Source organism: Balaenoptera borealis, assembly GCF_965194805.1.
Source record: "Balaenoptera borealis genome assembly, chromosome: 6".
NCBI classification, from domain to species: Eukaryota; Metazoa; Chordata; class Mammalia; order Artiodactyla; family Balaenopteridae; genus Balaenoptera; species Balaenoptera borealis.
The window spans coordinates 6,716,247-6,728,400 of NC_138863.1; the positions used below are offsets into that span (position 1 = coordinate 6,716,247).

Consider the following 12,154-nt stretch of genomic DNA (forward strand, 5'->3'; position numbering starts at 1 on the left):
AATCATATCATGTTCTTGGAAGGGAAGCCTCACGACAGTAAAAATATCAGTTTTCCCCACATCTACCCCAGTGACAAACCATGTAGATTAGATTAAAGTGAATAAATTCATGTGGAAGAGCAAAGGGCCAGAGAGGTAAGATATTTTTAAAGAACAAGATCGGGGTATTGCCGTACCAAGAATTCAGACTGATTACACATCTGTGGTGACCATTTAGCTTAGGGGCAGGGGAAGAATTGAAATAGAGCCTCAAAACAGAATCACCCATATAGGGAAACTTGACAGGTATTTGAGGGCAACATTACAAACGGATTATTCAGTAGTTACGGTCATAATTTTTATTTCATTTTCATAAAGAGGGTCGCCAAATTTGTGTAAGCTTCGGGCCCAATAAAATCTGTATCCACCTCTGCTCATATACCTATATAACAATCAGCATGAAGACTTAAATGTGAAAAGCATTTCAACCATTAGAAGAAACGAAGATAAAAGAAAAATTTTTATGACTTAGTTCAAGAAGGATTTCTTAAAGGAAAGGATCAATAAATTTGACTACATTTGACCCTTGAACAACATGGGTTTGAACTGCGTGGGTCCAGTTACATGCAGATTTTTTTTCAATAAATACATACAGTACTACGTGATCTACAGTTGGTTGAATCCACAGGTGTGGAACCTCAGATACGGAGGCCCGCTCTGGACTTGAGCACCCCAGGAGTTTGGTTTCTGTGGCAACTCCTGGAACCAGTCCCCTGTGAATACTGAGGGACGACTGCACGTTAAAAGTAAAACCGTCCTTTCATCAAAGGAGACCGTACAAAATGAGAAAACAGGCCACAAATAGGAAAAGATACCTACAAGGATATGACCAACAAGGATTATTATCCGGAATACGTAAAGTACTTCTACAAATCAGTTACGAAAGAATAATCTTTGCCCATCTCTCCCCTATTGGGTAACGCCCGGCAATTCCCAGAAAACGAAATGGCCAGAAAGCAGATGAAAAGATAGCTTCCCAGTAACCAGGGACCTGCAAAATAAAGCCGGGAGCTGCTGGGCCAGACTCTCGGGTCTCCCGTGCAGCGCCAGGAAGAGGGCCAAGTAGACAGCAGCTGGCCGTAGTAAGGGTGCCCCATATGATGCAGCCAGGTAATTCTACTTTAGATATAAATCCTAGAAACACCCATGTGTATGGGGAGATGTACAGAAATGTGCATTGAAGGGCTCTTTGATTTGTAATAGCATAGATTGGAAAGAACCAAAATTACCCTTAGCAAGGGAATACAGAAAATGGGAAAAAGAAGTATTGATATGGTGGTAGAGAACACAGCAGATACAACAGATACACCAGAGCTACAGACGTCAATGTGAACATACATCCAACTACTTAGTGTTGAAAAAGAAAAAGTCACAGAACAATCATTTGTAGAAAGTATAAAACCAGGTAAAATGCTGAGGATTGCTGGGAGTCACGTTCCTGTGTAGTGAAGACAAAAATGGGAACGATCACACCGAAGTCAGCGGAGCACTTACCTCTAGTGAGGGGAGGGGCATCAACAGACTGTGCTTCTTCCTCGAAAACTAAAAATGAAGCAAATATGGTAAAAGGTTAATACTATTAATAGGTAGCTCTCACTGAGCATTTTGTATTTGCCGTCCATGTATACATTTAATTCAGTTTTTCCTCATAACAACTGTAGAAAGTCGTGCCATCTTGAGCTGAAGAAAAGGAGGCCGGGGGGTTATGTGACGGGGGCCCGTGGACAGGGGCCGCCGCGCCCGCCTCCTGCCTCCCGAGAACGTGGGCGTCTGTCCCAGGGTCTCTGTATTTTCTCTGATTTTGTGATGTTTCATAGTTTTATAAAGCACATCATATATATCATTGGAACTAAAATTATACTATTTATCATGCACCATTTATTGGAATAGAGATTATCATCTTTGTCACAGCGTTTTTCCCACCTGAGAGTGGAGAAGCAGCGAAGCCCTCCTGCAGCCCTTCAGCTGACATGTCAGACGCAGAAGGGCCACCACCCCCGTAATCAGCATTAACTCTCCCAGATCCGCACTTGGGAACACGGCCAGTAACCCTGGGGTCCCTAACGTGGGGGTCTGGCAGGCCTCAGAATTGCCGTGTTGTGATACACTTTCCTCCCGGGCACGTGTTCTCAGGGTTAGCATTTTGGCTGGTGGATGCTGACGGAGACCGGCCTGTGGGAGCAGTGGGGTCTACAGTGAATCACAGTCTCTGACCGACTGTGAGTCCCGGGAAGGCTGAGGGAGCGCCTGCTCCTTGTAAAGCACCGGGGTGGCTCTGGGGAGATGCCAGGAAGCCCAGAAGCTCAGGGCGCAGCTGGGGAGGCGCAGGGGACGCAGATGGCAGGGTCGCAGGCCGGTAGGCAGCCTGTGCCTGGGCCTCGGCTCTCTCGGGGCCCCTTGCCCACTCACTCGGGGAGCAGTAAACAGTAACCCCGCCTCACTAGGCTCACTTTGTTTTCATCAAGAGCTAGAATGTTTCGTATCAGTTACTAATCTGGTTTATGTAAATTTGGATATCCCCTTTTGTCAATTTAGGTGATTGTTTTACACCCATCTCTCTTAAACGTAGACTAAAAAGATGTCTGAAAACATGGCTCATTAATTATTTTGAAATGCAGAATCTCCTGGTTGAAGATGATGATGATTTCAGTACAGTCAGAGATGACATTGGAAGAGAAAAACAGAAAGAGTTCGCTCTGGGGAAAAAGAAAAGGTAAGTGAGGGTCCTCGCCTGCGTGACAGATTCCACTGCTCTCGCTGGAAAGCTCCTGACTGAGGCGTGGAAAGAAACAGCGGAACCCTCCTCCCTGCCTGCACTTGCCCACCTTCTCTCCATCACCTCCTAGAGTGGCTTCCTGGGGACCGTGCAGGAGAAACCTGGGCGCAGCTCACTGCGAGGAGGAGGCCCCTCCCCGAGCTCCGGGTCTCGTTCTCCCTCCTCCGGGGCCCTGTTCCTTCAGTCGGCCTCCCATCTCCCCACACTGGGCCTCCGCCATCCCTGGGTCTCTTCCTTCAGACACCCGCCCTTGCGTGTCCCGGATTCGCGCGTCCTGACCCTGCTGCCGCTGTCGCCTCCCATCGCGCTCCACCCCCTCCGACCCCTCCAGGCAGTCAGCCAGGCTGCTAGCCCAAACGACCCTCCCCTTGGAGGGAGCTCCCTCCCCGTCCGTCCATCTTCCCCTCTGCTCTGCCCGAGCCACTTCACCTTGGGTGGGCTCGCTCCTTCCTCTTCTGTACACAGCCCAGCTCTCTCCTGGCCTCCAGACCACGTACACCTATCAGAATCTACTGGAACCTTCCACCAATGCTGATACTTCCAACTCCATGTGCCTGGACCTGGCTTCCACCACCGTGGTCCACATAGTCATCCCCCCGCAGGCCACACCAGGGGTGCGGGTGGCCGTCCTAATCTGTCCCCACTTCCAGTCTACTGAGGTCTCGTGTCCTGTCCCCGTTCTAACTGCTTCTGGCTTGGTGGCCTCTCCTCTCTGCCTGCCTGGGCCAGCCCCTGCTCACCTCAGCCTTCCTCTCCTCCCACCTTATATAGCTTGGGTACCAAGTGTCAGGCGTTGTGACGGCAGCAAGAAGACATGCCCTCCGCCTGGCCTGCAGGACAGGGAAGCGAGGGCCGGGGTGGAGGCGGTGTCCCCCAGGTGTGTGACCCTGTAACCATGTACGGAGCTGGCGTTTCAGACGTGAGCATCTGTGAAGGTCACGCTTGGATTGGGAAGGTGAAGCAGGAAAGACTGCGCTGCTCTGAGACACCTTCCCTCAGCAGCTGGGAAAAGGCCCGAGGCTGAACCGCTCTGTGGGGAGGGCGTGGGAATGCGCCCCGGGGAGGGGTACACGGAGGCCCCTGAGGGAGCAGTGCAGAAATGCTGCCCAGACTGTCAAGTGCGTCTCTGCGGCCCGCCCTGACTTGACCCTGAAAGTTGGAATGAGGTGTGGAGTCGCTCCTCGACCGGGTGGGGCCCTTGGCGTCTGGGATGTGACCCTGTGACGGCCTCTGTGTCCCCGCAGCCAGGAAGCCCTTCGTGTGCGGAGCGGCGACGTCCCCTCTGGTGCAGAGACGCCCGCCCGCCCCCGTGGACCAGAAGCTTCTCTCTCCATCCACGTCGGGAGCTTCAGATAGCGCAGGGCCTCCACGCTCCTGCTGCAGGTCCTGGCCCGTTTCCTGCTTTCTGCCCGGTGCGGACACGGACTCAAGGCCCTGCTTTGTCACGAGCAAAGGGGGCGCTCCACCGCAGGCCAGGCGAGTGCGCTTGTCACCCGGCTCCGTGGCGCGTCCCCCCGGGCTGGCACGGACCTGGCCGCGCCACAGATGCCAACCGGCCGACACCCTCGAGCCCCGCCACCATCTTTATACAGAAATCAACTAGTTCTGCATTAACTGCAGGCGTGGGTGACGTGGCACGTGGCGCATCCCTGCACACCTGCCCTCTAAAGTACACCCGCCCCACTCTCTCTCTCAGGCTGTTCAGGTGACTCCTTTGGTATCTGTAGCCGCCCAGGCTCTGACAGCTCAGCTCACAGCGATGGGCTGGCCAGGCTCACGCCGTGACATAAACAGGAGTCTGCTTTCTGGTCCCCAAACGGCACGTTTCCCCTTTGGTCTGAGTTAGAACTGGTTCTGAAGCGTTACCTCCCTTTCCGGGATGAGGAGACCGACGGGGCATCCTCTGAGGTCGGGTGCCGCTGGAGAGGGGGCAGCATGAGGTGGGGTCCGGCCCGTGCTGTCTGTGGTCAGAGCATTCCCGCCGGGGCCTCTTCCTTCTGGGAGCCTGATGGGGAGGCAGGGTCATGGCAGCCAAGCCTGGAAAGGGCTGAGGGGACAGTCCGGAGGAGCCTTGATTAAAATGGGAAAAAAAGAAATTGTGAACCAAGAGTCTTCTTAATGCGGCATAGCTGGCTATCACATTTAAAAGATGTGAGTGGTATTTACGACAGATACGTCGCGTCTGTGTTACTGAGCTGAGTGACTTAGGACACCGGGGTGATTCACTTTCTCAAGCTAACTCAGTCGGAAGCAGGAATTCCTGAGAAGATAAAATAAATTCTTTAACTTTCTTATACCTCAGTGATGCTTCATAGCGACTCTCTTGCTAAGTACGGTTATCTTCTTGATTTCACAGTTTTTCATCAGCCTTTTTACCACTGATGCTATTAAAATAGCTCTTAAATGTAAGGGATGGAAAGGAAATGGCAAATGGGGACCAGGTCGCGGCCCGCACCGCCGGCTTAAGGAATCGAGTGAACGTTGCTCCAGCCGTGCTGCTCTCCCACAGAGCCTGACCGCGAGTGGAACGAACGGCCCTGCTCTTCCTTCCTCTGTCCTCCCTCCTTCCACACAGTGTCGACACCACCACTAGAAACTCTGGTCTCCGTGTGTGCATCTGAAATTGGTGGCTCGCGAATTATGTGCTAATTTGTATTGAAGCAGTCGTGTTTTAAGTTGGACTTTGGCGAGTGCTTCCGGCCTCTCAAACACTAACCCTGTCTCAGGAGACGCGCACGTGGGGTCCAGACTCTCCAGACGCACCTGGCGGGCAGTGACGAGGCCGAAGTGTAAGCTCCCTGACTGACCGCCGCTCTGTGTAGAGGCTGTTCTGTCCCTTTTCCCGTAGCTGACAGGGCTCCTTGGTGCGCCCCTTCATTCCACTGTAATAAGACATTAATGCACTAACTGAAAAGCCTGGCTTCTGAGAAGCCAGCGGCCTCGCTGGGCGTCACCTACCACGACAGGCAGGGTCGAGGCGCGGCACGGTGTCCGCGGTGAGCGGCCAGGGCCTCGGGTGGTCTCTGCTTGTCGGCTTGCTCCCCTCCTTCCTTCCAGTTCGGGGATGGAGTGGGGCTCCAGGGAGAGAGCTGTAAGAGTTTGTTAAAGAAAAAATAAACTGTTCAATTTGTAACCTCCCGTCTCTGTGCGCTGACTGCTTCATGTTCTCCTGGCCTTGTTCCCAAGCGAACTTCAGATGCTAAGTCGCTGGGGTTTATGTTTAGAAATCCCACTTCAGTACTGCTGTAGAAATAACAGAACTGTGTTTTCGTTTTAAATAAACTCAGACTCGTGGGAATAACTGTATTTGAAGAAACTGGAAGTGGTCTGGTTCTCTTTTCCTTCTAGGAAAATAGAACTGGCAGGGGTGCTTGTGTTACAGAAAACATATTTACTCAACTGGGACACTTTCCTGGCAAAAAGGGGAGGCGGGGCCCAAGAAGAAGTCCCTGATAATCCAGAATCCTGGCTCGGAGAGGTCGGCTTCCCTCTGGGACAGGCTTGGCTGTGAAGGGCCGAGTCCCGGGCCCCTCAGCCGGCTGGACGGGAGACGCAGCAGCCTCGCCTTCCGTGCTCAGTCCTGCCCGTCAGTAAAAGGCGTGACCGATCACTGTGGGTGTGTGTACGTTCTGGGAAGGCACCGCACTGCAGAGAGGAGGGTGAAGCCATGAGAGCGACACACACGCTAGTTAAAGGAAGAGACGTCTCCAGCGCCCACCAGGGGCCCGTTGCCTGCGTCCTGGCTCAGGCTGCCTTGAGCGGACCTGACGCGCCCGCAGCTTCTCCCCCCCCCCCACCGGGAAGAAGGCGGCTCTAGTCCCTGGGGGGGGCTCTGCGGGGCCCCCCACCTTCCTATCAGTAGCCCCAACTCCCACAGCCCAGGGGCCGGGCCCTCGCGCCCACCGGCTCCTGCCTGCAGCCTGGGGTCTGGGTTGGGCCCGACGGCCAGCAGCAGCTCAATGACATGAATGGTTCGACTTGGAACCAGCGTACCGAGGGGGTGGGGACCACGATACCACGGCTCTTCTGGAAGTCGAGGCCACCCCGAGCGGTCACGGCCTCCACGGTGACGGGCGCTGCACAGCCACCCTGCCGGGCGCCACGGAGGCCCGCCCGGCCCCGGGGGTGCGCCTGGCAGTGACCACGCTGGGGCACTTTCCTCCTGCGTGCGCACGTCCTGGAGACCTGGGACCACAGGCAATCTTGTTCTCAGCGTGGGGCCCGGCTGGCAACATGACTTCTCGGAAGGCGCAGCTCAGCAGGCTTTTGGTGGATCTGCTTCCGTCCACGGCACGAGCGAGAAAGCCTTCAGGTCCCCAGCTGGCGGGTTTTCCTCTGCGAGTTTTACAACCTGCTTATTAGGCTTCTGTGATCAAAACTGGCAACAGACGCTGCTCCGAGGCCAGCACCTGGGCTGGGCGGCCAGCGCGGTCACAGCTGCCATTCCAGTGTGAGAGGGACCACAGGCTCCCAGGCCAGGATGCCTGCGTGTGACTTAGGCCGTTCCCTCACCTGTCAGCGTGGGCTGGGGTTGGTGTCAGGCCTGGGACACAGGACCAGCACGGCCCTCGAGGTGTGATCTCTGGTACCCAACTGCCCCGTGACTCCCGTCCCTGCCACATGCTGCTGGGACAAGTTGTGAACCTCTCTGAGCCTGTGTCCTCATCTGTAAAATGCAGATACCCAGGGCTTCCCTGGTGGCGCAGTGGTTGAGAATCTGCCTGCTAATGCAGGGGACACGGGTTCGAGCCCTAGTCTGGGAACATCCCACATGCCGCAGAGCAACTAGGCCCGTGAGCCACAACTACTGAGCCTGCGCGTCTGGAGCCTGTGCTCCGCAACAAGAGAGGCCGCGATAGTGAGAGGCCCGCGCACCGCGATGAAGAGTGGCCCCCGCTTGCCGCAACTAGAGAAAGCCCTAGCACAGAAACGAAGACCCAACATAGCAATCAATCAATCAATAAATAAATAAATCTTTAAAAAAAAATGCAGATACCCACCTGGTAGGATTGCTAAGGAACAGGTGAGTTAGGATGTGCACAGTCCTTAAGCCGGCACCTGGCATAAAGTAACAGAAACGTGTTAGGCCAGCAGCACCGTGATCAGCCATCACTGGCATAGCCCCGTTCCCTCTGCACCCACCAGTTCAGTCATGAGTGTGTGATACAATTCTAGACGATGAGACATTAGGGGAGGTCAGTGGAAGCCAGACTTTCTGAAAGGTTTCCTTTTACCTTAAAAAGAGACGCAGAAGAGACAACCCCCTATACACCCACACCTTAGCCTGGGCGTGGTCATGTTTGGATGTGCTCCCTGGAACAGTGGCAGTTCTCCTGCAAGCATGAGGCCTGATCCTGGATGGCCGGCTGGGAGAAGCATGCACACCAGGACAAAAGTGGGGCTCTACTAAGCATGGGAGGAGAGAGAAGGAAGCTTCTGGGGAGGCAACCTACATACACATGCAAAGCCCACACAGCCCTATGGTACCCTGCCAGCCTGGTTCTCGACTCCGTGATCCCAGCCCCCATCCCTCACCCCAGGAAACTGGGGGATGATTAAAGTGACCTTGAGCTTGGAGAGGCAGCTCCCTTGTAATAAAGGTACTATGATTAAACAGAGAGGTAAGTAGAAGAGCTCCGGTTTGCAGTTACATGTTAAAGACTTAGGAGGTTAGGATATTAGCTAAAATGACGCGGCCCTCAGTAGGTTGGGCTGAAGCTGCATGTGATTAAGCCTGAGAACCTTGGTGCTACCCGGCCCCAAGGTTGCTGAATTTTTAATTCAACAGATCCTAGAACCTACACCCTAAATAATACAATGGCATTCTTCCCACTTTGCTTTTCAGCCACCGCCAATTCAACCTGCTTTTAGAGCGGCTGAAAAACGTAATTCTGAACCCAGTTCGGGAAGATTTTTGGCAACGACATCTTACGTCCAAGCACAAGGAACGATAACAAGAAACCCGACAGTGTAAGATCAAAAACAGGCTTGTTTTATTTATACACAGAACAACGTATTTACAACCCCAGATGTGGATATGTACATAGCGATACAGGAGGCGTTTGCTTCCACGGTGGGCGCTGTATAAATTAAGATCATAAATATGGGGGAAGCCCCACCAGAGGGCACAAAACCTTTTCTCCAAGACTCCAGGGATCCCTCCTCCCTCCCTCTACACTGACAGGACCGTGAGACCGCGGGGCCCCGAGGGACAGCCGTCCAGCCGCACGGAGGGCCGGGGGCCCGGAGGGCAGCCCCACGCGCGGCAACACGCACCACAACGCGCGTGGGACGCCGCCCTGCGGACGCGTGTTTATGCCACTCGCTCTAACTTACTACCCTCAGAAAGTGGTTTCACGTAAACAGTGTCGCTCTAATCACTGACGACATTACCTTTAAACACCACGCTTGACCTAAGCCTAAGGCTTTCCCGCGGGAGGGCGCTGAGGGCCGCGGTGCGCCCTCCTCCGCCGAGTCCCCGCCTGTGCGTCGGCCCTGAGGGCCTCAGAGCCCGGGGTGCCCCCGCCCGAAGCAACAGAGCAGACGGGCCAGCCTGTTCTACTTTGAAACCCAGGGACTTGTGGCGACTGGGTTTCCTCCACCTCCCTCCACCCGCAGCGGCGGCAGCGGCTCTGATGGGCGGGAACCTCGGGGCGGAGAGTGACACACAACCGCCGGGTCTCACCTCCGAGGGGCGGCTGAGCGCACGTGCAGAGCGCGGCCACCCCGCCCGCGGGGACAAGCTGGCCTGGGACAGGGCCTCGGCCGAGCTCAGCGCCGGGAGGCCTGCCAGGGGAGCCCCCGCCGGCCGGAGGCAGCGGCCGACTGCGCGGCGGGCGGGGCGGCGGGCGGGGAGCCGGCAGCGCGTGTGCGAAGCGAGCGGCAGGTCAACGCTGCTCCGCCGCGCGCCCCACGGGCCCCTTGCCGGGAGGCGGAAGGGGAGAAAAGGGCCAAGTCCCCGGCGGTGAGGCCCGGGGTGCCGCCGGGGCCGGTCCCGGCTCAGCTTCCTCCCCGCGGAGGGACGCCGACCTGGCGGCTCGAGGCGAGAAGTCGCCCCGGGGTGAGAAACTCTGGGCGGCCCCTGACGCCCCCGGCAGCCCGGGAAGCCTCCTCCACACAGAAACACGGACCAGCCTCTGTCCGCGGGGAGACGACAGGCCAGGCGTCCTGGGCACAGAGCGGACCCCGCGCCCGCGGTCCAGGGACCGAGACGGACGGGGCGCGAGCTCGTCAGCCCCGGACCCTAACTACCGTCTGCTGGGCTTAAGGGGGAGGCAGCGTCGCCTTCGTGTCAAACTGAACCGGCGGGACGGAAGGCAGCCAGGCCGCGCTCACACCAGGGGACTCGGACGCGCGGGGACGCAGCGCGCCGGCGGGGCGGGAGACGGTGCCCCACGCTGCACGCGGAGGGCACGCGGAGGAGCCCAGGCCCGGGGCGGGGGCGGCGGCGGCTGGAAGGTAGCTGTGTTGCGGGTCGGGACCCGGAAGCCGGGCCGCCGGGCCGGGTCGGAGCGGCGGGAGTAGCACCATGAGCGGCGCCGGGCCGGCTCAGTCGCGGGAGGCGCGGGGAACGCAGGCCCAGAGGGCGGAGGCTAGGCCTCGGCGGCAGTGGTGCTGCGGCTCAGCTCCTTGATGCCACACAGGATCCTCTTCATGTGGCCCACCTTGGTCACGCCGAGGTCCTGCAAGGAGAGGACAGCGCTCAGGCCCGGGTGGTGGCGGGCGGGGGCGGGGGGGGGGACGGCCCCGGCGCGCCGCCGCCCGCGTCCAAACACGAGTGAGGGTGACAGCGACAACGGGGGACGCGGCCGGAGACGCCGCCCGAAACCAGCAGCCCGCGGCCGCCCGCCACGTCCCGGTCCCTGACGGGAGTCGTCAAGGGCACACGGAGCAGGACACAGATGAGCGAGCGAGGCAGGCGACCCAAGGGCGCCACCATCCCGACGCCCTCGGCGGCCTCTCAGCCTCTCGGGACGCGGCCTGAGCGGCACAGAGAGCCAGGCTGCGGGAGCCCCGGGTCAGGCCGCCCCGCGTCCTCCCGAGGGGAGGGAGACGGGCGAGCGTGGCCACTGCGGGAGCCGAAAAGCGGCCAACTGGGGAAGGAACCCCGTCCGCTGGGTCCCCTTCACCCGGATGGCTGTCATCACAGAGAACGCTTCAGCTCGGCTAGCGGAGGGCTGCGTTCCCCAAAGGGTTTTTAACGCTAACGTGGTTCACTGTCCAATTAGGCTGAGAGCGCAAGGCTGCCCACGGGGTCTGCTCGGGCTTTGGCCGCGGCAGGTGAGACATCGCGTCTGGGAGCCGCCGCGCATCACCCCCAGGTCGTCACCCCGGGGGGCGCACAAAGGCCTGAGAAGAACGGTGAGGAGACTCCTGACGCTGGGACACGGCCAGGTCAGAGGGAGGGGACAGGGGAGCCGCGGGGAGCGCAGGTGCGCCTTCCCAGGAGACGCTGCGGAAGTACCTTAAGGTCCCTCCGCTCCAGGTGCAGGAGCTCTGAGCCCCGGATGTCGTGCCGCGTGAAGATGTCCTTATACTCACAGAGACTGAGGTGCTCCAGCCAGGCAGCAACCTCCTCTGTGCCCCAGAGGTGAACTGTCGGAGACGGAAAAGCACGAGTGCAATGAGTGCCCAGAGCCCAGCGCCAAGCAGGCGGCGGCCCGCGCCCGAGACGCCCCAGCAAGCGGTGCCCGAGACGCCCCAGCAAGCAAGCGGGCAGGCACCCACCACCAGCCCCAGGTGCCGCCCCAGGCTGTGCAGAAAGAGGCGGGGAGCTGCCCGCCCTCGGGGGCGTGAGCTGCCGCACAAGCTGGTGTCCTTTCCTGCCAGGTCACCGGCAGCCTTCTGTCCCAGGAGGGACACATGGGTCTGACTGCGGCTGAGGTCAGCTTCCCTCTCCCTTCTAGAGGGGTCCATTTCACTTCCAGCCCACAGCGGGAAGGGAAACAGATGCAGAGATTCCATGGAGTCAGAGCCACCATCATTCAAAGAAACCCAATTTCTGGACAAACATGCGAAGAAGAAAAATCAAAAGGAGCTACCCTTACTGGCAGCAAATGCCATCCCCAAATCCAGGCTTGGGGCCGCCCAGCACCTGAGAGCCTGGGGGCAGCTGTGCTCAGGGCCGACACTTTGAATGGAGATTCTAAAGCCCCAGTTTACTGACCCAGAGGAGAAACATCCTTTAGTGCCATTTTCTATTGATTTCACGGCCCAGGGCCACTGGCAGCCCAGGTTCCCGGCGCAGGGGCCTTGATCAATGAACTGATTAATGGGGGACGAGCAGCCCCGCAGAGGAAGCAGGCACAGGGGGCCAACGAGTGGCCAGAGTGTGAGCTG

At 57.8% G+C, this 12,154-nt stretch overlaps 2 protein-coding genes across 17 annotated transcripts in view; one reads left to right on the top strand and one right to left on the bottom strand.

The window, feature by feature from the left end:
* The window catches only part of USP40 (ubiquitin specific peptidase 40), a 93,969-nt gene extending 88,016 nt beyond the window's left edge, over nt 1-5,953 (top strand). For all 11 annotated transcript variants that reach the window (XM_082395513.1, XM_082395512.1, XM_082395508.1 and 8 more), the window contains 2 exons: nt 2,658-2,752; nt 4,060-5,953. In XM_082395513.1, the coding sequence (XP_082251639.1) occupies nt 2,658-2,752; nt 4,060-4,171 (207 nt within the window). In that variant the 3' untranslated portion in view covers nt 4,172-5,953. The remainder of the gene's footprint in view (nt 1-2,657; nt 2,753-4,059) is intronic.
* Nucleotides 5,954-8,786: 2,833 nt separating this feature from the next.
* Nucleotides 8,787-12,154, bottom strand: part of DGKD (diacylglycerol kinase delta) — a 108,453-nt gene continuing 105,085 nt past the window's right edge. For 5 of the 6 annotated variants that reach the window (XM_082395521.1, XM_082395520.1, XM_082395525.1 and 2 more), the window contains 2 exons: nt 11,280-11,410; nt 8,787-10,497 (listed from right to left, as the gene is read on the bottom strand). In XM_082395521.1, the coding sequence (XP_082251647.1) occupies nt 10,408-10,497; nt 11,280-11,410 (221 nt within the window). In that variant the 3' untranslated portion in view covers nt 8,787-10,407. The remainder of the gene's footprint in view (nt 10,498-11,279; nt 11,411-12,154) is intronic. The other variant, XM_082395522.1, reaches the window with a different exon arrangement.